Source organism: Lissotriton helveticus, chromosome 5_1 (assembly GCF_964261635.1).
Source record: "Lissotriton helveticus chromosome 5_1, aLisHel1.1, whole genome shotgun sequence".
Classification (NCBI taxonomy): domain Eukaryota; kingdom Metazoa; phylum Chordata; class Amphibia; order Caudata; family Salamandridae; genus Lissotriton; species Lissotriton helveticus.
Window position 1 is genome coordinate 2,003,418,038 of NC_136065.1, and position 27,806 is coordinate 2,003,445,843.

The 27,806-nt window shown below is 41.4% G+C and overlaps 1 protein-coding gene across 1 annotated transcript in view; it reads left to right on the forward strand.

Annotated features, from left to right (window-relative positions):
* The window catches only part of LOC144756163 (E3 ubiquitin-protein ligase TRIM39-like), a 534,377-nt gene that overhangs the window by 380,743 nt on the left and 125,828 nt on the right, over positions 1–27,806 (forward strand). The window contains exon 3 of the mRNA XM_078645742.1: positions 16,827–17,057. Within this exon, the coding sequence (XP_078501868.1) occupies positions 16,827–17,057 (231 nt within the window). The remainder of the gene's footprint in view (positions 1–16,826; positions 17,058–27,806) is intronic.

Below are 27,806 nucleotides of genomic sequence, written 5' to 3' on the forward strand. Positions count from 1 at the left end.
TGTAACCTACATCAGTTGGACCTTGCGCCCATAAATGCTGCGGAACTTTAGACAGTCTGGAATCAAAATCTCGTAATACATAGTGACCCTTAAAGTCACGTAGGAACAATCGTATTCCCTCTGGGGAACAGCATATAACTGCACCCAACTCTTTCAGTGTTTTAATGCCTAATAGATTTTCTGGACATGACTTAGTAAGTAACAGATCAGTAGTGCGGGACAATGGACCTACTTCTAGAGTGACTGGCTTTGAAATCTCATTAACGATAGGCTTTCCTGAAAATCCAAGGGAAACATTTCTTGAGCCTGAGAGCGGAGCCCCTGGAACTTCGGCATGACTAATTGTGGTCCTACTTGCCCCTGTATCAATCAAAAACTTTCTGTCTTTCCCTAATACTTGACTGTGAACATAGGGACCTTCTTGATCTACAGGTATCTCGATGAGAGGCAAGCCTACCTCCCTCTCTAGGCTGTTTCATGAATATGGCTGGTACTCTGGATACTCAGACTGTGCATATTGGTACATCTGCTGTGTAACATGCTGTGTTGCAGCAATAGGCTGCGGTACTGTAACTGTCTGTGGTGCATTCTGTGGCTGAGGAATCTGTGGAACTTGTTCCTGTCTAGGCGGACGTGGTCTTTCTTTAGTCTTACCAGTAGCTATGTTATGTTTCAGAACTGCACACTCATTTATAAAATGACCTGGCTGTTTACAATAATTGCAGTTCCCTTTAACGGGAGCTGCAGGATGACTGGCTTGATTCGGACCCCTCTTCTGACTGTCTTGAGGAACAGATTGTGCAACTAGTACTTTCATTTTCGTGTCTTTCATACGTTTTCTCTCATGTTCTTGCTCTTCCCTGATTCTATTCTGGTGGTACTGAAGCATCTGGAGCATCTGGGACGGAGTATTTGCTTGCCAGGTGCTTTCGACTTTCAGAACTCGGTTTTTAACTTGTGGGCTTGAATTCTCGACTAATTTGGTAACGAAAAGGTGAGGGTATGACTCACTACTTGTCTTGAGGCCACTGTTGATACTAAAGCACTTTTCAAACCTCGAATAAAAATCACTAATATCTTCATCTTGTTTCTGTTTACAGGCTGAGATTGCATCCCAGTCTTCTTTTCTAGTTGTTAATAATCTGGGTAAAACTTGAATCAATAATTCTGGTAATTCTTTACATTTCTCTCCTAGACCAGTACCTGGTACACGTATCTTATCTTCTGCTTCTAGGACTGCCCAATCTATCTTTTTCTCTCCCACCTCCCATTCTTTTTCCTTTAGCTTTTCATACACCCCTGCGGGTAGCAGAACCTTTAACATTTTAATGATATCTGGGTAAGTGTATTCTCCCATACGGAGCATGTCTTTTAATTCTCTATGGAACCCTGCTGGATCTTTGTCATGACAGGGAATTAATTTCTTCATTTCGAGGAGTTCCATCTTTGTGATCGGAGTGTATACAAACACTCGCTGCATTTCGCCACCCGTTCCTCTGACTGGGTGGACTTCTCGTAACGGATTCTGTCTGTCTATGTAGAATGATTTACTTTCTGGGGGTGAGACATGAACAAAATGCGGGTTCAAGAATGTTCTATATTTATGACGCTGTTCTAGAATGACACTAATTAAATCGGTACCTAGACCTCTCCATCTATACTGGAGTAACTCGTTCAGGATATCATGTAACGGGCCTGGATCAGAGTGCTGACCCTCATACAGAGTAATGAGGTGCTGAATCATATACATACCCACCAGTCGCTGCTCGGCTGGGGGCATTTTCAGAAACATTTGTGCCACTATTTCGTCCGGAAAAGTGGTAGAATCAGTAATCCATCTGACTGCTGATCGGACTAGTTCCTGTTCATGCATAGTACTTAACTCACTATAACCGATTCGTGATTTCAGAATGTGATCGGTAGCTTGAAATACTTGTTCTAGGGAACCTTGTTCTGGTGCTGAATGATGGAAAGTAGACTTGGGTTCTAGACGTAAATGGTGATCTGGAAATCTAGGTTTTCCTACATACGCTATTCTGGCAGTATTCTCGTCGTCTTCCTCTTCAGGATCAGAGGTACTTTCTTTCTCGCTTACTTGTGCTGCTTTACGCTGTTCGTGTATCTTTATTATCTCTCTACGGATTTTCTTGTACATACTTTCCATGGCACCAATGGTATTGTGCTTTCCTTCGGCTATATTATCACTCCACTTTGTTAGAGTTTTCATTTCTTCCGGGTCTTTAGACGGGTAATCCTGTTCTCTTATTAGACAGTTAATTAAGAACTTTAATATCATGCGCTGAATCTCGGCTTTCCTTTGAGACATGGCATCACTAATACTTTGTGGGTCATCCCCTGTACGGATGAAACGATATATCCTGTCTAGATCTTCTTTCATATTCGGCAGGGTGACTAGATACTCGGTCACTCTCCTTACGCGTACGGAATATAAAACCATATTAAACTCGCCTGGAACTGGGTCATAGACACATTCGCCAAGGGTTTGCCTGATTTCTGCAACAGACTTATTACTCTTGGGAGTACGCTGTGATGCTTGAGCATGTAATTCGAGTGCTGATAAACGCTTGTATGGCGGCGGGGTTTGAGGAAGACCTCCTCCTGCGGCCCCTAAACTAGAATCATCAACTGATGCTTTTCGTCCTGGCAGGGTCGGTAATTGTAACGTGGGCTGGACTTGTATGGCGGGCTGACCCGGGGGGGCTGTTAAGGGCACCCCGGTGTCTGGAGGAGCAGGAATTACCTGGTTTACAGGGACTGGCGGAGCGCGAACAGGATTTGCATATTCGGGGACTGTGTCGTCCAGATAGGACGAAATAAAAATATCAGCTGCGGTCGGTTTGTGACGTAGCTTGGTCGGAACTAATGGTGGCGGGAAATTACTGGATGCCTCCGGGGTCGCTTTTGGCAAGCCCTCGGCAAGAAGAGGATACATACCCTTAATGAGGGCATTCCTCTGTCTGTCTGATTGTTCAGTTCTAACTCGTTCACCTATCTCGATTAATTCTCTTTCTTGGGCTCGTTCTTGGGATTCTCTACTTAGTTCTGACTTTCTGATTTCTTTTTCGGTTCTCTTATGAGCTTCTTTGCGCCATAGCTCGATGGCGTCTTTCTGTGATTGTCTGGCTTTCTTTTTCCATAATGCCTCTTCTACTCGCATGATGCATTCGGCATCCCATGTACCCGATACGGGCCATCTATACTTTTCTTCTAACTGTTTGGTATACTCTACCCATAAATCTAGATACAATATGGCGCTTATGCCATGTTTCTGATACATAAAGTGACCTGGACTGTCCCTGGGCGGGACGGGAACTGCTGCTTCCAGCAGACCCTTTCTAGTTTTTAACTGACGTAACTTGGAAAATATAGGCATGACTGAACTGTAATCTAGACACAATACAATACACAATAAACACGATACTTATTTCCCATTCATACCACGACATTAGAATACATGAAAAACATTTAAAATAACAGTTCGAACAGAATACTACCTGGAAATACTGAGAACAGAACACATGAATTTTCTCGAGAACAGAACCTGACTAGAACAGAAACTAGATGCACTGCTGAAACAGTACGAAACTTACCGGTCTCTTAAAGAGACACGTCAGGACCCGCATCCACCGAAGTGAACACTTCGTTTGTGGGACTGTGTACCACCAACCCACAGACCAGAGTCAATCAAATTGACCCTGTCTAGATACCACCCCAGTAACGGTACTCACCGGGCAGCAAGAACGGAAAGCCTCGGACTGGACTGGACTGCTACGACGACGAACTTCGGACTTCGGACTTCAGTTACGGGTGGACCTCCGGATACCTCGGACCTTGGACTCTTGGCTTGGGCTCTGGTCGGGACTCGCCGCGTTCCTCCACCGTCTCGTCTGGATGCTGGACCGCCTCCTCCGTCTCCTCCGTGGGCCTGAGGGATACTTGAGCAGAAATATCTGCCACTGCGCAGAAGAGTTCCGTCACGACTGCAGAGGGTCAGGGGGTCGGCGTGGCTTCACCGACGCGTGGGGAAAGGGCAAGTCCCTGTTCGGGCGCCATTATGTGGTAAATAAATAAATAATACCCTATTTTTGACTAGACATATATCATAACAGATAGCTCAATAAATAAGAGTCAAGATTCGAGGTAGTAGGAGTTTTGCAGGTTTAATACAGCATAAGGACAGGAACAGGACAACCTGCATAGGAATAGGATGACAGGGCCCAGCAGCTGCTGGGGCTCGATCTGGGATGAGCGCGCTGACTTTTAATAACAATACACGAGCATATATACATAGCGCGAACACATAACATTACATTGCAGTAGGCGTAGCAGTGGGTGGAGCAATAGCGGTGACGCGTAGCAGTCGCGAAAGATAAGAGTAAAAAGAGGTGTAACTGGGCGTATACATAGACATGTGGTGCAGACGTAACAGGATATGTCATGAATGGGCGGAAACATAGGAGGGGGCTACCTAAGGAGCCGGGACCTCTAACCTGGTGGTGCGCGCAAACTGGCAATGACGTGTTACTAGGAGAAGCTGGGGACTATGAACTCTGTGCTAGGAGCAGAGACTAAAGTCTGGAGGGTCGGAGTGACATGTACCTAAACCCTATCTAGTATCTGATGTTTAGGGAACACGTTGATATAAACTAGAAGTCATGAGGGGAAAAGCTAACTGACTCTAAGACTAGAGCATGCATTTATTCTACATGTAGTGCGTGATGAAGAATATTAAATGACCATTAAATACAGTATTTCTCTTAACATGGAGCCGCATAGGCTAGACAATGACGGAAACTATTGATGCAGTTCAGTAGCTTAGGAATGCAGAGAAGGAGGACTAAACTGATAGCTGGAATCATAACATAGTCTTGGCAGACTCAGAGGCAGAGCCAGGCTGCACCGGGCACTGCGAGGCAGGAAGTAAGTGAAAGGTCGAGGATACAGGTGGGGGCTGGATCGCTCCTCAGCGAGGCTCAGGAGACAGGAGCTAAATCTGATGTCCGGGCCCTGTTGAGGCCTGGAAACGGGGACTTTATAATGAAATAACGTGCACACTGAGAAACGTGGCAACATAGCTTTACATAGGCCTGGTATTCGTAGTATTCACGAGGACTGGAAACTGGCATACTAGAGGAGGACACAACTATAATTGCGTCATTAATCGGACATGGGGAATAACATATGCATATTGGTCATGCACACATAACATATGATGGATGACACGTAGTGACACAGAACATGACAAAATTTACTTTTCCACAACCTATACATATGTCCTGATCATTTCCAAAATTACAGGTAGAGGCCAACAATCTAAGAGATGAAATATACTTCAAAACCGACTCTGTTGCTTTCTAAAGAAATTAAATTGTTCAAGCAAAATACTTGGCCTCCTTGTAGACATATAATAAACAAATGGAGAGAGTAAAGGGAATTAATCCACTTGAGTGGACGGAAAGTACTCCTGGTCCCCTTGGCTAGGTATCTATATAACAAAACGGTACGACTTCCAACAAAAGTTCATCCTGAATGATGAAAATCCCTTTCGTGAAAATCTGACATTCTGGAAACGTTACATCGACGACGTCCTAGCAATTTGGCAGGGATCAGTCGAACAATTGGACCAATTCATCATCTGGATAAACACCTGCGATGAAAACCTTAGATTCACGAACTGCTGTGACAAAGAAAGGATTGTTTTCCTTGATGTGGTCATCACCAAAGAGAGTAACCGGCTAGAAACAAAAACTCATTATAAACCCACCGCAAAGAACAACTTGCAAAGATTTGAGAGTTTCCATCCTCGCCCACTCAGTGAGAATCTGCCGTATGGACAATTTCTCAGATTGCGTAGAAATTGTAGTAAGCTCTCTGAATACAAAGAACAAGCCACTGATTTATCCACAAAACTCTCAAAGCGTGGATACCCAATTAAAATTGTAAAAAAATGTCAGAAGAGGGCCAGAAACCAACCCAGAGAGGCGCTCCTTGAAGAGAGAACGACTAATGAAGACTCTATACCACTGACATGTGTAACCACGTTTAATGCAGTATCCAATCAAGTAACCAGGAGTATAAACAAACACTGGGTGATCATAAATACTGGCAACTTACATTGGGAAAAACCACTTTTCTCATTTAAGAAATCTCACAGTCTAAAGGACACTCTGGTCAACACCAGGCCCAAAACAAGGACTGCCCCTGTAAATCCTTCTATTACCAGAACTTGGGGCCTCCCTGATGTCACTGGACATTACCGCTGAGGAAACTGCAGCGTATGCCATCTGACGAGAAATACAAAAACATTGGACCTTGAAGCCGGAAAAGTATGGAGACAACTTGCCCATACAAACTGCAATAGCAGTAACGTGATCTATTTGATTGAGTGTACATGCAGGAAGCAGTACGTAGGAATGACTACCCGTAAGGTGAAGCAACGGATATGTGAACACCACAGCACGATCCGCTGCAGACAAAGTGCGACCAGGTTAACAGACCATTTTCTAGAGAACAATCATACACCAAATGACATGATATGGACAATTATCGAACAGATAACACATGGACCCAACCTACAGAAACGTCTGTATGAAAAAGAACAGAGATGGGTCTACAGACTATGAACACATATCACTGGATTGAATGACAATATCCCATGGGCCAATGTCCTATAACTTCCATCTCTGAAACATTGTTGTTTTCCCTCCCGCATCTGTCTGGTCAATAGAACATACAATAAACCGCCCCTTCGGTTTATTGATCTTTTGACATTAGTGTAACCTAACTTGCCCCTTCACTTTACTGTCAACTATGCTCCTCTACTCTCACTGCCCTAGTACAGTATAGTCTTATTTGAGGCTGTCCAGGAAGAATCCTCTATGCCTACTAAGAGGGTTCTATTCCATTTGAGCTTCCATACTCACTGCCTTTGCAGTTCATAGAGCCCTGATTAATACTTCCGTATTGGTTCAGCAAGGGTGACTTTTATATTTTTTCTAGGGAACGCTATTCTTTTTATCCTGCTAATTAGCAGTTTTTTCTGAGTATACAATGCCAATGCGATCGCTTCACCTTATGGAGCGTCAGCTTAATCGTAGTGCGATTCCTGGCACTTTCTAAACACCCACGCGTCTTTTTGTTTTTGTGAACGCGGTAGCGTTTCCGTTACTATAGCAACGCCCCTTTATGAACGCTACAGGCTACCGTACCGCTAGTTCTGGGAGCGCCTGACGTCATCACGTTCAGGAGACCACGCCTACTCCGACCCCCGATGGCGGCAGTTTTAACCCGCTTCACTATGCGATCTCACCACGGGCGCATGGAGGGGCTAACTAGGTATACCGCTTGACCGTACCACTTGAAAACTGTAAGTAGAACTTTGAATTCCCTGGATGAAACTTGATTGCTTCCGTTTCCTCGTCTGAGTTTTACCAGCACCTTCTTTAGGTCAACTCTGAACTAAACAACCCCTCCCTTTCATTGCAGAATATGTTTTCCAACAGTGGCCACCCTTCCCTCTAATCCCGTGCAGCCTAAAGATCCTGATTTAAGAGTAAGCACCATTCCGGCACACTGTGTGTTGTATGTTGTGTTTGTGTTGTATTGTCTTTGTTGGATAAAGAAGAATCAATAGCACGTCGTTCTTCTTTTCACTTGTAAGGATATGACTGTTGCCTAGCCACGCACCTATAATTTTCGGTTGCGAGTGACAAAAATGTTGAACCTTTTTCACATAGCACACAACCATTGATAGGTGTGCCAGGTTGCCATAATGGCTGTATTGCGCCTATACGTTATTCCTTGTAATTGAACAGCACACTGCACTAAAAATAGTCTGCATTAATTCTGTGTGGGATGTTCAGAGACAGCATATTCCGTCACTTCACTACGTTGCAGGCACGTAACAAGTTTTCTTATGACCTTTCTCTTTCTTCCCCCTACAGGTCTTTTTTACTTTGTGCGTAACCCCCAGCATTTTTCACCCAGTAACAGATTTTGGTTGACAGGGCAACAAAGGATGGTAGGTATGGCAGGACGTTAGTGTGCCCTGACCACCCACTTTCCTTTTTTTGTCTTTTTGGTCCTGACGAAAACCCGGTATGTTCCAATAAAGGTTGAAGCATGTAGACCTTTCACCTATTTACTGATACACACGGTCATAATTAGCCTAATATTGTATCTACACACACGTTTTTAATATTGTCCAGTAGCCTTAAGAATAATTTATTTTTTTCCTACAAGTCATACCAGGACAATTTTTAACACACTTACTCTTTTCTTGCACTCATCATTCACATACCAGCTCCACTGTATTACAGGTGTCGCAGCACACCTTGATGGCACTCGGCTGTCAAGGTGGACCCCGATGATGAAGCATGTCACCGACCAGGTCGGTGAGTGAGGGGTTTATTAAACCAAAGAAGGACTTTCTTCTTTTTCCACTAGCGAACCATACCACCAAGATCGCTTTTTGAGCCTCTTTTGGTGGTTCTCCTTGTAGACATGCCATCCTTCTTGCACTTCGGCTGGTGCATCTACCTGTGGCAGGTTATTAAAAATATGCTGTCCCTCCTAACCAAGGTGACCATAAAGAACAGGTTTCCTTTTTGCATCAAATTTCATGGCATCATTGGCGACCAAGTAATTTTCAAAAGATTTGAACCAGTGTTTCCATTGCATCACTGGTTTACCAAGAGCAGTGAGAAATTGTGATATTTGAAGCAACTGATTGCTAGAAACCATAATGAAAAAAACTGAAGAAAAATGGCTAAAAAGTCTAAAATATAGTGGGCGTGCGACCTGCTGACGCTGTGTTTGGGTGTTTTGCAACAAAGGCACATGAGAGGTACAGGCCTCACTGGATGAGTGCGTGATTGTGCTTGAGGGAAAATTTCGGAGATGCCTTCTGGAGATGCCGGAAGACTCCTCAGGGTTGCTTTGTCTTCCTCACGGAGGAGAAGCAAACCCGGGATGAAGGAATGTAGAAATTCTCAAAATTTAGACACAACATCCTTGATAAGTCTGCGCTAGTCGGTGGGCTCAATTACATCCAATCCTCATCGCCAAATGTTGTGATAGAATAAAGATCTCCAGCCACAAGTGAGTAGGAAGTTAGTTGTTTATTTCATTAAGTAAGTGTGAGCGTAATGAGCCCACGACTGCTCCTCCGACGTCCCCAGTGTCACTGTTCCAACTCAAACTGTTTAGCAGAACACCCAGGCCGCGGAACCTGAGCCACATTTCAAAAGAATAGATTTGTGCACCTGAGCGGGAGCACAAGAATACATTTGCGCTCCTGAGCGGAAGCATTGGGCAATAACAAGTTGTCCTTCACAAAGACCAAGGAAAACCTGTTCATACAAAAGCCAACCCCTTTGTTTATTTTTTTATATTAAAAAAGGGGGGGTGCGAGGAACCCCTCCTGGGCCTTTTTCCTCCCCAGGAACCACTTCCCCAGAGGTCGGCCTTTCTTTTTTACATTTATTTTTTTATTTAAAGGTTGGGGGGCCGTGTGCTGCCCTCCCAGGCCATTTACTGCTCCAAGGACCCAATCTCCTGGGCCTGCCCCTCTTTAAAACACTTAACTATTGAGAAAAAAAAGGGCAGGACTGCGCAGCCGCCCTCCCGGACCAATTTTGGATCCGGGGTCCCCATCCTGCGTGGCCCGGCCTGTAGTGTGGGTTTCCTGGTCTCACCTAGGGCACCTACATTTAAAACACTAGTCCCTGCTGGCTCCCCGCCTCCTAGAGGAGTCCGCATTGCTTTGGGATCCAGAGAGCTGCTGAATAGGCAGCTTCCTGGATCCCAAAGCAATGTTTCGGTTGCCCTGCTCGCTTCACAGTGGGTAGAGAAACACACATGCTCCACTTGCAGCACGAGTTTGCTAAGGCATATCGGGGCACCCCAGCACATTGCTGGACCCAGACTTGGGGGGGGGGCGGAGGGGGGGGAGGGGGATTGGCAGCCATGAGGGCCCCACTTAATTAGTAAGCCCCGGGCAGGTGGTATTGTATTTGTGCCCCGGGGAGTTGGAGGTCGGGCCATACAGCCTCCCTTGCATTATTAAAAAAAAAAAAAAATGAGTTAATGTCTGGCCCACGGGGCTGGGTGTGTTGGGGGGGGGGGGGCAGAGCCCCTCACGCATTCCTTTCTTATTTAGCCCCGGTATCATATTGTAGCCCATTTGGTTAGAAATATTCTCTTTACTATGAGATCTGAGTTTTTGCCAGGCATAGAGTTGTGCAAATACATAGGTTGTAAGGTTTTTAGGAAACAGAGTGCGTTCTCGAATCAGTTTGTATTGTATTTAACATGAATTGTAAAGTGTGTATCCAGAGCAGTACTGCTGAGCATCATGTATGTTGATGAAAGCCAAATGTACGTCTCCCAAAAAGTACTCTTTCCTTTTCTAGTATTCATACTCTGGTTGGATGAACCAGCTGCCTTTGCTTCAGACATGCTATGGAAAGGAAATCTCTCGCCAGACTTTCAGACCCAGCTCTAGATTGATGCTAAATCATGGGATTTCAATTGAGCAAAATCTTTTCTTCACAATCTGCAGTCACTAAAAATATTTACCCCTCTCCGCTTCCAAGCAGTGTCTTGTTAATTGTAACCTACAGTCTCTCCTCCATTGTACTTCATGCACCCACAACATGTCATCATAGGTCATCAAGGTACACTTCTCTGCAAAGACACCTGCGGTCTCCTGGCACCACATCTGTCTTCCGTATTCCAATCAGCAGAGCGTGAAGTTAAAGTGCTTTTACTGGCTACAAAGCTACAGCGTGTCGCATGATCTGAACCTTTTCACCAAATAGACAACGTATTGCACCCTAAGATCGGCATCTGATCCCTGTGTTGCCACAGTGCAACTCCATACAAATGGTCAGTGCGGTGAGACAATTACAACTAACCCATAAAGATTTCTATTAAAGCTTGAAATAGTCATTCCATTCTCTCTCAGACTACAAAACTCTGCCTCTGCTCCACAAAGACATCAAATAGTAGTACAGGAAATTTCCATGTCAGGGAGGAAATACTATGCCCTCTGCTGTCCTTCTGGACACCCCTGTCTCCGGTATGACACATATGATGTCCCTCAATCACAAAGTGAATGATTTCTAAATAATACTGACACTGACCTGGGAGAGACCTTGCCTTGCCGGGACCAGAGAAGCGCAGGAGCGCAAACGACCGTGCACGCCGCCTACACCAGCCGCCTCGGAACTAAAGATCCCGTCTTCCCTTGCTGCGGCGCCTACCCTGACGCGCTTGTAGTGACAGGAGGGGCGTTAAAAGAACTGTGCCCTTCGCGTCGCGGGATGCACGCGGGACACCCGAGGATAAGCCCGGGACAAGGGCGGGACAGTCTAAGACAGTCCAAGACTGGCCACAACTGGACTGGACCCGAATTTCTGCAAAAAAGCGCATTGTGAGTTATTTAGATAACAGATATCCGTGGCTCTAATACTGAGTGTCCCTGGGTAAAGTGCGAGCACATCGTTATTGGTAAGGGGCTTCAGCTTAATATATAGATCATCTGGTTGTCATCAGCCTTGTATATGTCTAAACAAAAGACCCCCATTGCTCCTGCCAACACCATGGACAACTATTTAGTGCAGGTGGTGGCAAAAATAAATAAGGAACGGAGGTCTTCCTTGGGACTTAGCACCTCACTAACATCATCGCAAAGGGAGAACTTAGGCATGGATTTGGACACCACAAATGTTATAGAATCATCTATCCAGCAAATTACCGATAGATCATCGCGAAATGTTTCCACGGTTTCAAATCTAGACACTATTGTTGACATAACAGCGGGGGATGATATAGATGTATTCCAACATGATCTAGAGTTAGTCGAGGATTGTATGTCTCCACCGGCTCCTGTCCCCGCGCCAAGAGCAGCCAGAGGGGACACTAAGATTCCCCCCAAAAGACAAGGGCTGCGGTCTAGTAGGAAAAGACCAGCAACCTCCACTAGTAAGAGTGTCATAGTAGGAAAAGTGGGAGAAGAAAATGGCAGTTTAGGTTGGGACGACGCCATTATAAAGAAATTCATGGGTATGTTGGACACTAAACTAAATCGGATAATTAAACCGCTGTTGTCTAAAATTGACCACCTCACTGATAAAGTTAGTAAATTGGAGACCCTTTTAAAAACTACTAATGACAATGTGGGGGAAATACCGAATTTGGTATTGGGTAAAATCGACGAAAAGCAATCTATGGAAAATCTACCAGGGGGAACAGTGGACGTACTAGCTCCCATTCAGTCAACTGGATTAAATCTTGGCATGCAACCAAATAACTCTGTAGCCGTTGGCCCCTCAGTAATCCATGGGAATATTACAGATTCAGGCCCAAATCTAGAAATAGGTCCTGTGGAACTAATCGTTGAAGCCTCACCTATGATTCTTGTTCTTGCCAACGTGCCACCCCTGAATACAGGCCAGATTGAGCCACCTGAATCCTTGCTAAATAAAGCATTGCAATGGTTGAGCAATAACATGCACATTTCTCCCTGGGGCAAACAAAAGCTGTCAGAGGACTTGGTAACAGCAAGACGAGTGAAGTGGATAGGGAATAAACCTAAGAAATTTGCAGGGGACTGTGTGGTACTGAACTTTAAGGGCCCAGAAGTACCACCGGAAATCCTGCTCAATCTATTCCCTCCCCAACGAAGAACGGCAGAACTAATACCACTCACGCTGGACTTCTTCTATAGTAGAAGAGGACTAGTGGCAAAGCCAAGTGTATTAAGGACCAAGTGGTCAGTTGTGGGTAGTAGAAGGGCTAGGGATGGTCCAATTTGTGACTGGGGGTTGAACCTGGAAAACAGATTCTCTGCCTTATCTAACCTAAACGAATGCGATTGACTCGCAGGGTGTAAACATTTGCCAGCCAAACCACAGAGAATGCAAACCAATGGAATGGCAGATATTATGGCATGCACACAATCCAATAACCAGACAATGGGATATTGGGAACCCCGAGTCTCACATTCTGGAGAGGCAACTAAAGACCCATATGGTAAAAATAGGGAAATGGTATGGGAAGGCGGAAAAATAATAAGTGTTGACCACGTTGAAATTGACGTGGAGATGGGCCAGCCAGGGCCACACCTAGGAGAACCTTCCTTGACCCTCATTTCATGGAATATAGCAGGCATAGCGAACAAGATAGCTACAACAGAATGGGTTGATTTTATTGACCAATATGACATTATCATGCTACAAGAATCTTGGTCACTAAACCCAGTTTTTCGCCAGGGGTACTTAAACTTCTATATACCAGCAATTAGAAATAGCTTAGGACGCCCCTCCGGAGGCCTACTAATTTGGATCCGCCAGTCACTGAATTGCATAATAACGCAAAGATCTTTACCATCTAATGATATCTTAGCACTTAACATTAGATGGGACAGCGGCCAAGAACTCGCTCTGTTTAATGTTTATGCCAGGGGGGTTGGTGGCGGTAAATCCTCAGATGTAGTAACTATATTTTAGAACAGGATGTTGAATTGTTAACACTTCAACTGCACATTATTGTGGGTGAGGATTTCAATTCCACCTTTGAACTCTTGGGTGAAGAGGATAGGATTCTGTCCGAGGAGGAGGACATTAAGTGGGGAATACCTCAGTTGGAGGTGCCTGCCATTAAAAGATGGAGTGCTGTGGCAATTCAGCTAAAGAGTCTCTGCTTAGCAAGTGGATTGAGAGCGGTAAATGGGCGCTCGCCCTCTGATCTAAAAGGGAATAATACATTTGACAATGGCCGTGCATCTAGTAGAATTGATTATTTTTTAATAGATGTAAGGACCTGGAGCAAATTGATAGACATGGCTGTAGAAGTAAGATTGGAAAGTGATCATAATCCCCTGTGCATGACCTTTCACTCTTACCATGAGACCACAAAACATGTCAACAAAAATGAGCGGGTGATGCAAGGTGTTGTGTGTTCAAACAACCAGCGCCACTTGAAATGGAGAATGTTGATAGAGGATGTAGTGAAATTAGAGGACCTCAAAAAAGTAGTGACAGAGGAAGTAAATAACATCAAGTCCCATTGTGGGAATCCAAACTTCCAGGACTACATGATGGAGGTTCACAAAAACCTCTTCTGTAAACTTCAAAGCTTCTTCATTAAAACTGTAGATCCAAGCAGAGTTAAAAAAGAACAACCAAGGCAGGGATGGTATGATAAGAGCTGTAGACTGGCACAATATAATTTAAGCACTGAATTGAGAACGGGTAACGCCACAGCTGTTAGGAAGGCGAGAGACAGTTATAGATTGACCCAAAAACAAGCCAGGAAACGTTGGGATGAAGAACGCTGGTGCGAGCTGAAACAGGCTTGCGCAGCCAAGGATTCCAAGTTATTTTGGGCCACAGTAAAATGGGATATGGGAGGGATAGCTGCACAACCACAAAACCATGTTGCTAAAAATAAATGGACTGAGTTTTTCCAACCACAGTATACCCGCAACCCAATGCATAGTTCTGACCCCCCCACCCCCCTCTAACTGTCTTTTTTAAACACCAAATATTTAATGAAAAAGATGTTAGTATGGCCTTGGACTGTGTAGCGGGGGGAAAAGCACCGGGCATGGATGGAATCCCGGCAGATGTGTTCCTATCTGACCGGAATTCATGGTGCACTTACTTTACATGGTTGGCTAACGCAGTGGCCATGGGAGGGGATGTGCCCGCCTCATGGAAGGGAGCGGAAATCATGCCTATATTTAAAAAAGGTGACAAAACTCAGGCTAAAAACTATAGACCCATCAGTCTCATTGACACAGCGCAAAAGCTTATGGGGCGCTTAGTCCAGAATAAATTGCAACAATGGATTGATGAAAAAAACATACTGTCACCACGTCAAGCAGGGTTTCGCCCCTTGACCAGCAGTGTTGACCAAGTTTTCCACTTTATAGCCATCTATTGGAGAAATGTCACACTAAAAAAGGGCACATTGTACGCTGTCTTTGTGGATTTAAAAGCAGCCTTTGACCTGGTCCCAAGAGAAAAACTGTGGCAGACCTTGGCTGATGTAGGCATAAGCCAAGAACTCCTCACCCTGCTTGTGCGCCTCCATGAAAATAACTTCGCTAAAATTAGGTGGGGCAAGCAGGGAGAAGTGACTGAGCCCTTTCCGGTGGAGCGAGGGGTGAGGCAAGGGTGTGTCCTGGCCCCAACACTATTTTCAATTTATATAAATGGTATTGTTGATTATTTGAAGAAATCCCCAAGTGATGCCCCAACCATAGCAGGTTTACATGTCCCCGTCCTAATGTTTGCGGACGATACGCTTTTACTTTCCTGTACTCCGAGTGGTCTCCAAAAAGTGGTTGATGCCTTTGGTGAATTTTGCGATAGTCGGGGCCTTGAATTGAATACCACCAAGACTAAATTCATGTGCCTTAACCATCAGTCCACGTTTAAAGGTGTGAAAACGTACAAGGGCACCCCACTTGAGAAAGTTGATGCTTTTATCCTATTTAGGAATTATTTTGCAGGGAGATATGAAATGGAAATCGCATATCAACACGGTAGTACTAAAGTTTAGTCAGCTTGCAGGCGTAGTCGCCCGCAAACATAGAGCCTCGCTGACAAAACCAATAAACTGTGCCCTTGAAATTTATAATATGAAAGTATTGAGCGCCTGTTTATATGGTTCCGAACTTTGGGGTTTTTCAAATCTAGGAGATTTGGGGCGGGCAGAAAATAGATTTTTGCGACGACTTGTAATGGCCCCACAAAGCACACCCACAATCCCATTAAAGTTGGACCTCGGCAGGAATAATGTTGAGGATATATGCCGGCTACGGCCACTGTTGTATTGGAGGCGTTTGATGGTGACCCCAGAGCTAAGTCACTTTGCCACAGCTTTGTCAGACGTCGTCAAGTGTGATCGTTTCCATTGCATTGTATGGCTAAAAGAACTGCGGGGCCTACTTGCAAAGTTAAAACTGGAACATTTATGGGGTAACAGGGACATGGCTTGCTTTCCTTCGAAAACAAAATTGAAAGAAATGTATTGGGAGATGGTGTATTCAACAATGTATTGTAAAAGATCTGTACCAAATTTGTCATCTTGCTTTTTGGACATCAAAATGTTCCCATCGTGCGAAGCATACTGGGACATAATTGAACGCCCGCATGACAGGAACTTATATTTCCAATTTCGCGTCGGAACACTCCCAGTGAATGCTTTCAAGAAACATTGGTCCCCATCGTGGGATGAACATTGTTATCATTGTAAAGACCAAATAGAGCACATCTCCCATCTATTGTTTTGTTGCGCTTTATATGTAAGCCCACGGCGTAAATGGCTAAAACCAGTCTGCTTAAACATCGGCACTCGCAGTCAATCGATAGCACTTAGAATATTAGAATCTGACTGCTCTACACCATTTGTGATTGCTGTAGCAAAATTTCTTGCTTGTGCCTGGGTAATCCCTACCCGTACATTATTGTTAAGTGTAACAAAATGAAGTATGGTTGCTATGTTTTAAATGCTCGCCCATTGAAACTTTTTTAAACAATTTAAATGAATTAAGCACAAATTTTATTTGTGTAAAGTATTCGACTGTCACTTGTTTGACATGTTTAATATGTATTTTAAAAAGTATTTTTAACTTTAGTATTTATTGTACAGGGTTAGGATGGATGCTTTTATGACAAATGTCGAATAAAGCGTTAATGATGAATGACTATGTCAGCCCCAGAGTCACTTGATAAGCCTATTGCATATTTCTGAGGTGGTAGCATTGTGAACATATGATTTTTCTTATGTTGCAGGCCAAGTTTAAGAGCCAGAGAGAGCAAATCACTAATGAGTATGTGAAGCTCCAGCAGTTTTTGGAGCAGGAAAAATGTCGTCACCTCAGCAACTTGGAGGAGGAACAGAAGAAAAGTCTGCAGAGCATCAAGGAGACAGTAACAAAATTAGAAGAACAGCAATTTGTCCTAAGAAGCTGGATTACCGAGATCGAATTGAAGTGTCAGCAGCAGGATGTGGATTTATTGAAGGTAAGAAAAAGTTATAAATCCAGAGAACTAGAAGATCAGCAAACCATAATTAGTGCAAGAAAGTATCAATACTGTAAGCCAGATCTAGTTGGAGTGATGCATGCTTCCACAACTCTCTGAACCCACTACAAAACATACAAAAAGTAATATGTTGGTTAGAAATAAACCCAGTGTCAAGTCAAGTAAAACGTTATTGGGACAGTTTTGACTATAAAAGCACACTTACACACACCAAGAGTAAAAGGATAAAAATTATGCAATACATAATAAAAGAGCAGGTCCAATATTTCATATACAATTACCATGTATAGGTTTCTAATCCCTAATATATGTTTGACTTATGAAGATAGGACTGCTGCACCATCATAGATCTAGATAAAGTACAGTTTATACAGTCCTAACACATATTTAAAAACAATGCCCGCCAAAACATGACCTTTCTAATCCCGGTTTAGTGCATGATTAAACTGTTGCCTTCGCCATAAAGCTCCTGCTAAAAACTTGCACACCCCAAAACATATCAAAGGTGAGGGCAGCATTTAATGCAGATCTATCAGAGCTGGTCTCACTTGTGCAAAATGACAATGTTCTAAAAGTGGTAGGATATATTTTATCCAGCTATCGTTATAAAAACTACAAAAAAACTTAAGATGTAAAAGATCTTGGTTCGAGAAGTCATCACAAGATCAGGGTTTTGGGGTCCGTGGCTTAGAAAAATCCTTGGGGACCTTGAGACACCAGTGAATGCAATTAAACCTAAATCTCATTAAAAGAAAACCATGGTGTAAGTTTTTGATATAAGACCAAAAGGGTTGTTCTAGGGTCCCAGACTTAATATTATATATTGTCTTATCATGGGTTTATTAAGTTTGCTATTTTCCCTTTCCACCATCCTCCTGGTTAGAAATTGTCTTTTAATATCTATCGGCTCTCCAAGTGGCATCTGTCTGGTATGTGTAAAGAGCTCAGGGCGCCCCATTTTTGCTAGCTGCTGAGAGATGTAACCTAGCCAGGGAACGCCACCAGCCCTATCTAGCCTCATACAATTGTCTAAAATGAATTGGTTCAAAGAAGGAGTGGGGCTAGACCATATTTTTAACCACCATATTAAGGGGGCCACTGCTATATGATCAGAAATGTAACCCTGCCCTAGTTATCGTGCACCATAAAAGAAGGGGTGCTGGTGATCCAGCGCTCTTACCAAAATTTTGCATAAATGACTCTACCTACTACCACCAAACTTACCATACAATACTAGGCCCATATCAACAATAGAGCGACTGAATCATGAGGCGGTAAGATCTATATATGTTGTTTAAACTATCTACAATAAACAAGACCAGCTAGTCATTTAGAAAGTTTATTTAAACATAATCAGAAAAACGTAGGTTTTGGAATTTTATTAAACAAGCATTAGAAATCGTCATAAAGAGAGGTTTATTCAGTATTAATAAAAAGAGTTTAATTCAAGAAATATTATTCATTAGCAGAAATAAGTGAAAATAAGCATTTCCAAACCCTAACTATCTCTCTGTCTCTACCCTCATCACCTAAAAATAAAGTCTTTAAAATTCCCTTTCCTTACGTGTAATCCTCCATCAGCAGAACACGTCCCTCTGGAATCAAGAAGCGCAAGCCAAATGTCTGCTTTTTGAGCTAATTTTTATACCCTAAACTAAGCTGAGCTAACTATTTTTCACATTCCAACAGTTGAATTCTAGCTCTCCATTGGCTGAGCCACCTCATGCCACAGTAAATTGTGACATCTTCTGCTTCATGTCCGGGCTTATTCACTAGCTTATTGTTCATGCACAAAATCTTGGCGACACTTCCTTAGGCTGTTACATTTTGTAGCAAAGATGTTCAAGCAATACAAATGTTGTCACGTCTCTTCCTTTTAACCTTGAGCTTGTCACGTTCTGAGCTTCCCGTGGCACATTAGCAAACCTCTCCACAGAGTCACTTTTGACAGTTCTTTTCAAAACCTTTCAAAATAAGAGTTCATAGGCTTCTCGTCTTTTTCAGAATACATTTTCTCTTGTGGCATTTTCATCAATAAGCCTCTTTTGAGAAAGCGTCAATTTTCTGCGCTACCTTTTTCTTGCGTTACTTTTTAAAAGTGTTATATTTTTCTCTGCAGCCAACTCTAAGCTTCATTTGTAAAACTATTATATAAACAAACATAAAACATGAATTAATTAAGGAATTGACATTTGTTGTATTACCCACCCACCTTTGCTAATTAATTAACCCATTAATCTATATTACCTAGCAGAAGCAAACAAATAAAGCAGCATTTGTATCTACCATTCTTCATTTAGTCCAGCAGGATTCTCCACATACCTGTATAAAATAAAAAGACACCACATAGACAAAAGCATATATAAAATAGGCACATGCAATTAATTGAACAGCCGCAAATTAATATTGACAAGACAATAGACAAACAAAACAAGGTTTGTTAATTATTTTTAAAACGTACTTGCTGCAACATAGAGCACATAATGTTAAACCCACATGTTTGTGAATGCAATTTTACTCTAGGTTGGTTTAATAACATGCAGCAAACATATTAGTTTTATTAAACATTATGGAAGTCTGACTTCACAAGCCTGAACAAAATATTGTTCATTAACCTGCTCCATCAACTCCCTCATCTGGTGATTTTAAAATCACCACACCATACCCAAAAATTTGGCAAACTTTTTATCTAAAATGAACATGATTCGATTTCACCTGTGTTAGTATTTCTAAAGACTTGTCTCATCAGTTTGTCTACAACTCTCATATTGAGTTTTAAGAAACCCCTCCAGTTCTATCTCTCTCTCATGTGCCTTTCTGATTTTATAAATTCTCTTCTTTTCCTCAAGTATTTCTTTCTTTTGTGTAACATGCAACTGATCTTCAACAAAAATGTCGCAAAAACTACAACTAATAAAGGTGTCAGTATCTTGCCAAGAATTGAACCACCAATCTTCTTGAAAACAGGTTTTGATTGCCTGAAATCTTTTAGACAGACGTTCAGAAAAAATTCATCCTCTTCTAAGGGAACAATTTCTTATTGTAGTCCAGTGATTACACTATGTTTGTCTTGACTAGCTGAAGCTTTGTTTGTCATATTTACCTTAAACTTCTTCTTCTTGTCAATTCCAAAAGGGAAAATGACAACTAAAACTAACTAAAACAGAATTATTAGGAGTACACATATCAAAGACATCCTACAACATCTCTTTAAGATGGAGTATCTTGAGCTGTTATTTACAAAAAACGTAAGGCATTTTCACTAAGTTTGCAAAGAAAAAAACAAACATTTTAAAAATTTCTAAAAAAATGTCTAAATTTTCTAAAAAATGTGAACACCCCCTTTTTCAATTTTTTTTTTTTTTACAACTTTAATCCTCTAACAGCTTTTCTTCGACCTTGTGTCACAAGTTGTTTTCCAGCTAACACAATTTCTTCGACCTTGTGTCACCGAACACATTTTCTTCAGCCTTATGCCAAAAACAATAAACCTAAATTTTTAACAGAAAAATGCCTCAATCATTGTCACTATTTTCTTCAATTTCTTCCTGACTGCTACTATTTACCTCCACTATAGGTATCACTTCTATTTTCTTTCCAACCTCACTTTTCTTTTCAGGATCTTTTTGACTGAATATTTCATCAATCTGTTCCTTTGATCTGTGTATCATTTTGAATATAAACCTTCATTTTCTTCTGGCCAGTTTATTACTTTTTCCTGGTAATTTCTTCTTTGACTTAGTCACATTATATTCTGTTCTCCAAGCTCTTTTTCTGAATTTTCTTATTTGAGAATCTTCATCACTCTCATCAGTATCAGTGTTAGAAATTTCAATTCCGGACTCAGGTACTTCTTTACTCTGCAGCTTCACTCCGTTAGGAACATCATCCTTATAGCTGGTACTTGGCAATTAATCTTCTTCTTCTTCTTCGATTACCTTCAACTTCCCAGTTTCACATTTCTTGTTCCTGCATTCAGAGCTTCTGTTCTGCCTTTCAATACTCTCCTGGTCTTCAATCACTATCTGATCAGATTCTTCTTCTGCTTCCTTTTCTAGCAGATCTCCATTATTTTCTGAGTCTAATGTCACAACTTTCAAGTCTTTTTTATTCAAGGCTTGTTTTCCATTCAAATTCTCCAGATGTCGACCAACCTGTCAATCTTCAAGATCTGGATTTCTTTCAGGCTCTTCTTCAGAATCTGAATCAGCAGTGGTGACACTTTCTTCATCAGAATTTTCAGGTGTAGCTACACAAATGACGTGGCTAGCTTCAATCCACCTCTTCAGGTCTTTATACTTCACTGCATTTGTTGTGACAAGAATATCCTGTCTTATTTTCTGCCACTTGGGTACCAAACAGTTTCTTCTTCGGTGAACTTTTGTTCTCACCCAATCACCAGGTGACAGATCATGTGCTTGCTCTTTGTCTCTTGACTATTTCAGTTCCCATCTGATTAGACACAGAAGTCACGTCATCTGATACATTTCTGTAGTACTCCAAAATGATGCTATCATTAATAGTTATCAATCTTCCCACTGGTATGAATGCCTGTCTCATGACTCTATCCATCAGAATATCTCGTGGTCTTAAACCTGTCTTTTTATCAGGTGTACTTCTTAAAGTCATCAAAACAAGTGGAAAAGCATCTGTCCACTTTATACCTGTAGCTAGGCACATTTTTGTAATTCTGTTCTTTATAGTACCATTCTCTTGCTCTAAAACACCTGAAGTTTCTGGTCTATATGTACAATGCAGCTTTTGTTCAATGTTTAAAACTTTACAAATCATTTGTAACAGTCGGTCTTCAATATGTCTTCTACCAACTGGTAACTTTGCAACAGATATTGCATCATTAAGTCACATAAGAAATGTTTCAACCCATCTTGAAAACAAACAGACAATCACAAGAACATAGCACAGTTTGTTATGCAGTGCCATCTCAATGAAATCCATTTGTAATCTGGTGAATGAACCACTCTCCTGTCCTTCTGTTCCCATTCTCACAACTGTTTTCTTAATTGGGTTCACTTTCTGGCAAGTCAGACACCCTTGGCAAAGAAATTCTACAATTATTTTGAATTTTGTATTGAACCAAATTCCTCTGAAAAGCTTGACCATTGAATCTCTTCCAATATGTTCCAAACTATGGTACATTCTGACCATGTCAGCAATCATGCTATTTGGTAAAACTACTCTGCCATCTTTGTGTGTCCAAATTCCATCCTCATCTCGCTGTCTACATTCTACTCTCAACCATGTATTTTTCTCCTCATGAGTTGCTTCATCTTGTAAATCTTTGACTCCCTGCCATATTTCAACTACAGATGTTAGTATTAATGAACTCAAAGCATGTTCATCATTCTTTTCCCAATTAATTACAAGATTATTTCTAGCACAATAATTTACAGTTTCATCTGCATATGCATTTCCTTTGGTAATGAAATTCTCATCTCTTTTGTAAGCTGAATATTTCACGACATCAATCTTTTCTGATATTTGAATGCTATCGATCAGTCTTTTATTTAATTTTGCATTTTTGTTAGGTGAACCTGCAGAGGTCAAATAACTTCTTTGGGACCAGACCTGTTCATCGTTCTGTACAACTCCATAATCGTATTCGCTGTCATTTATTATAGTGTTCTTCAATTTTATTGCTTTTTCACATGCATGAATTAAAGCAATCAAATCTGCTACTTGAGCTGAATGAATTCCTTCAAGACATGATGCTTCAACCACATCAGCACTAAAGCCTTCCTCTATTCTTAGACAAGAATCATTAATGAAGTAATCATAATCTGACTCTGGCAGAGGTACATCTTTAATGTCCTGCCTTGGCTTGGTGCAATATTCCAAAATATCCAAGCACTCATGATCAACATCGTTTTCATTTCTGATTTTTGTTACAGCACCATCAGGCAACAATGTGGAATAATTTAAATTCACACATTTTGCTATTGAGACATTATCTGATCCCAGAATAACTCTTTCATACTTGGTGAGTTTGTTACTTGTTAAGTGCTGCGTTTTGCTTCTAGTGAGAAGAATTTTAACTAAAAAGTGTACATAGACTTTCACAGGAAATCCTATGATTATTCCCTCACTTTGCTCAAGGCTCACACTTGTTGCAGCCACTGCTTTTAAACAGCCTGGTAATGCCTTTGCAACTGGGTCAAGCACTGTTGAGAAATATGCAATTAGTTTTCTCACTTTTCCATGTCTCTGTATTAACACAGACAATGTACATCCTTCTTCTTCACTGTAGTACAGCTCAAGATTCTTCTCATAGTCTGACTTGTCTAAGGCCAGTGCCTCACACAAGCTCCTTTTCAGCTTTTCAAACGTTTCCATCTCAATTTCTGTAATGACAATTGGATCTTTTATATCTAAATTAATTAGCCTCTGGAGTAGTTTTGCAATTACTGAAAATCCACTAATCCATTGACAACAATAACCAACCATTCCTAGAAACATTCTGACTTGTCTCTGTATTTTAGGAGGTTGCATTCCCTGAATCATTTTGATTCTCTCAATTGTCACTTGTCTGATTCTTTTTGTAATTCTGTGACCAAGGTAATTTATTTCTTGTTTACAAAACTGCAATTTTGCAGATGACATTTTATGTCCCTCATCTGTCAATTGATTCAATAGAGTAATCGTATCAGACCATGATTTTGCTAATTTTGCTTTTTCCCTCTCCCTTTTATTCATCCGTTTTGTTTTCCAATTATTCAGATTACCCCATTTTCTCAAAGTCCAAATTAAATCATGTATATGGGTAATTCTATCTGAATTGTTCAAGCTTTCAATGTCCTTTTCAGTGAAATCCATATTGTAACTTTTCTGAAACAGTTTTTGTTTATTCAAATCAAATTTTAAATTAAAAGCCATTTCATTAATAGCATCATGCTTAGTTTTAGTTTTCCATGGATCTGGAGTCATCACTCTTTCTTGCTGAGTTGGAATCATTACTGGCTCATTTTCAGGTACATTAGAATAACATCTTTCAGCAAAATGTTGAATTCTATAATTTAATGGGACCGTTAAAACTGTGGAACTAATTTCATCTTTTCTAAGCACAGGGACTGTCACTGCTTCCATGTATCTGGTTAACTCTTCTAAATCATTTGTAGAATTCACATGATCAGGAATATTAATTTCAAAAGTATTAGGCATTTCATCATACCTTTCTGTTGTGACATGTTGAGAAGAGGTCTGGGCTGGGACTCCATCAATCTGAACTGGGACTCTTGGCGTTACATTAATCTGTTCTGGGGGTCTGCTTAAATTATTGTCCTGATCTAGATTTACAACATCATTTTTACAATGATCAATACATTCTACTCTGACAATTTTATTATTTAAATTTGCTGATTTGGCAATTGAATTTTCATTAAAAACTATTTCTTTTGGGAGAGATAGTGTATTTATTAATTTACTCTCACATATAGTAACAATCTTTTCAACATGTTTAAATACATTTTTCATTTTCTGATAGCAGAAAAACATCTTATCTTTCTTTAGATAATCATTTTCCATGTTTTTTTAATATTTACCTTATTAAAATGAATCAACAGACTTTCTCTCTTTACTGTGTTCTTATTTTAAATTAGGCAGTAGCAAAATAAACCAACTAAAAGCACCAATGGAAGTAATCTAATTAATAAATCAAAAATAAGGACAGAACTGGGTATTTTTAAAATACTTCTGCGTGCGCGACCACCTTAAACACAGGCAACCTTCCTAATACACTGTCTATTTTAGTAATGGATAGCTCCTACGCTGCTGTCAATAAATTATATGCAGTTCAAGATATTCATCCAACGACAACACACCTAACCACACACCAAAAGACACACACCGGGGAGCGGGCGTTTCATTGTTCTGTTTGTGGGAGGGATTCCTTTCTGAGCTACTCAAACATCAACAGCCTGCAACTACTGTCCCATTGCTTTATGGAGAAGAAGATGCACCTAGATGAAAGACAAGAGTGCTATAGAAACGAAAAAAAAAATGTTTAATCACTCCTCAGGAAATGGGGAAATGCTTTGATGACTCTGGGCACCCGGGCCCTTCTTAAAACAATTCAAACACAATGCTCCCTTCTCAACCGAGGGGAGACAGGAACGAGAAAGACCACAGAATTCAAAAGTCACTCCAGAAATCACAGCGCGCAACGCTCGCCAACAGCTTTCACATGCATCAGCTGTGATACAGAGCGCGGCTGTAGCAAGGAAAGTAACCGGGGACAAATGTAAATAAAGTTGGCAGGCATTAGGAACGTGCATCAACCAATCACCGCGCAACAAATGCCTTGGCCAATAACAACGCAGCTTTCGCGACGCTCAGCCAATCACAGGTGGCTGTTGCTGTGACGTTTATTGCTGCTGCTTCAGTCTCTCTCCCTTCGCGGTCCAAGCAGCCCCTCCTTTAAAAAAAAATTTACTCTCGATATAACGCGCAACGCTCACCACACGCATCAGCATTAACATGCTTCTTCTTTTAAAACAATAGTACGGCGAGGAAGACTTGTAAGTGTACACAACTCATCAGGCACGCTCCAGCCAATCACAACGCGGCTTTCACGATACTCAGCCAATCACAGCACGGCTGTTGCTGTGAAGTATACTATTGCTGCTGCAGTCTCTCTTTCTCTCGCGCTCAGCCCCTCCTTTTCAAAATGCACGCAACGCTCGCCACAGACTTCCTTTTAAACAACAACAGCGCGACTAAAACAAGAACGGGGACACTCGCAAGATGAAAATAACTATTTCGAAGTGACAACGCGCCTCAGCCAATCACAGTACTGTTGGCGATGCTTCAGTCAATTACAGCGCGGCCTTGCTGTGATGTGCTAGACGCCTCAGCTAATCAGAGCACGGCTTTGCTCTGACGATCCGGACGTCTCAGCCAATCAGACCGTGGCTTTGCCCTGACGCTCCGGACGCCTTAGCCAATCAGAGCGCGGCGGCTCTGATGCACACAGCCGCTGCAGCTCCACGCTCTCACTCCACGCTCTCACTCGCAAAACAGCCCCTCCCTTACAATTTTTCAATCGGGACACTTTCAATGCTTATAAAATAGCGCAGAACACTTATAAATACATCTAAATAGCGTAGATTTTACTCGAAGGCTCCAAAGCGCTTTCCAATTACTTTTGGGACATTTTAGTGACTACACAAAACAAAACCATTTGCCTGCTTCCCTAAAAAGGATAGTAGCTTCTCAGACACGCAGATTTTCACTCATTCACTTGAAATAGACAACGCTACTTTTCTAGAATATTTTCTACCACATTTACACATATTTTCATACAAAGGAAAACCCTATTCATGCATACTTATTTTCTTCTTTAGGATTATAACCTTTAGAAGAAAATCTCTTTTGCCAGTAAGAAAACAACGCTTATTTTTGCTCCTTAGGACTTTAACCTTGGAAGATAAAACAACGCTTACCCTTCACACAAGTTCAGATATACCCTATTACTCTTTTCACAGAGAGTTTTAAAACAGGCTCTCAGTCCCTATACTCAAGGCTTCAATTTCATAGACAATCCTCACTATCATACATACAATTTTACTTAACACACCTAGAACCCTAAACTTGTGTTGTACATCCACAACACGATGATATGCGGGGATATCACCTTTTGAAGCAGAACAAATGAACCCGTGTAACCTGATAACAGCGTCCTGATCACAGCATTACACTACTATTTGCCATGGCTAATCTGGGATTTTTCACACTGCAGGAAAAAACCCTTTCAACTACATTAAACAATCTAACAACATCACTAACTCAACATATGTTAAACATTGATCCTATGAATATACCAACATATATGTGTCATGCATGTAACATGTATGTCAAAAACAACATATAAACCGTCTGAATGCTACGAGGGAATTGATCCAGCGCTCTTACCAAAATTTTGCATAAATGACTCTACCTACTACCACCAAACTTAGCATACAATACTAGGCCCATATCAACAATAGAGCGACTGAATCATGAGGCGATAAGATCTATATATGTTGTTTAAACTATCTACAATAAACAAGACCAGCTTGTCATTTAGAAAGTTTATTTAAACATAATCAGAAAAACTTAGGTTTTGGAATTTTATTAAACAAGCATTAGAAATTGTCATAAAGAGAGGTTTATTCAGTATTAATAAAAAGAGTTTAATTCAAGAAATATTATTCATTAGCAGAAATAAGTGAAAATAAGCATTTCCAAACCCTAACTATCTCTCTGTCTCTACCCTCATCACCTAAAAATAAAGTCTTTAAAATTCCCTTTCCTTACGTGTAATCCTCCATCAGCAGAACACGCCCCTCTGGAATCAAGAAGCGCAAGCCAAATGTCTGCTTTTTGAGCTAATTTTTATACCCTAAACTAAGCTGAGCTAACTATTTTTCACATTCCAACAGTTGAATTCTAGCTCTCCATTGGCTGAGCCACCTCATGCCACAGTAAATTGTGACATCTTCTGCTTCATGTCCGGGCTTATTCACTAGCTCATTGTTCATGCACAAAATCTTGGCGACACTTCTTCAGGCTGTTACATTTTGTAGCAAAGATGTTGAAGCAATACAAATTTTGTCACGTCTCTTCCTTTTAACCTTGAGCTTGTCACGTTCTGAGCTTCCCGTGGCACATTAGCAAACCTCTCCACAGAGTCACTTTTGACAGTTCTTTTCAAAACCTTTCAAAATAAGAGTTCAT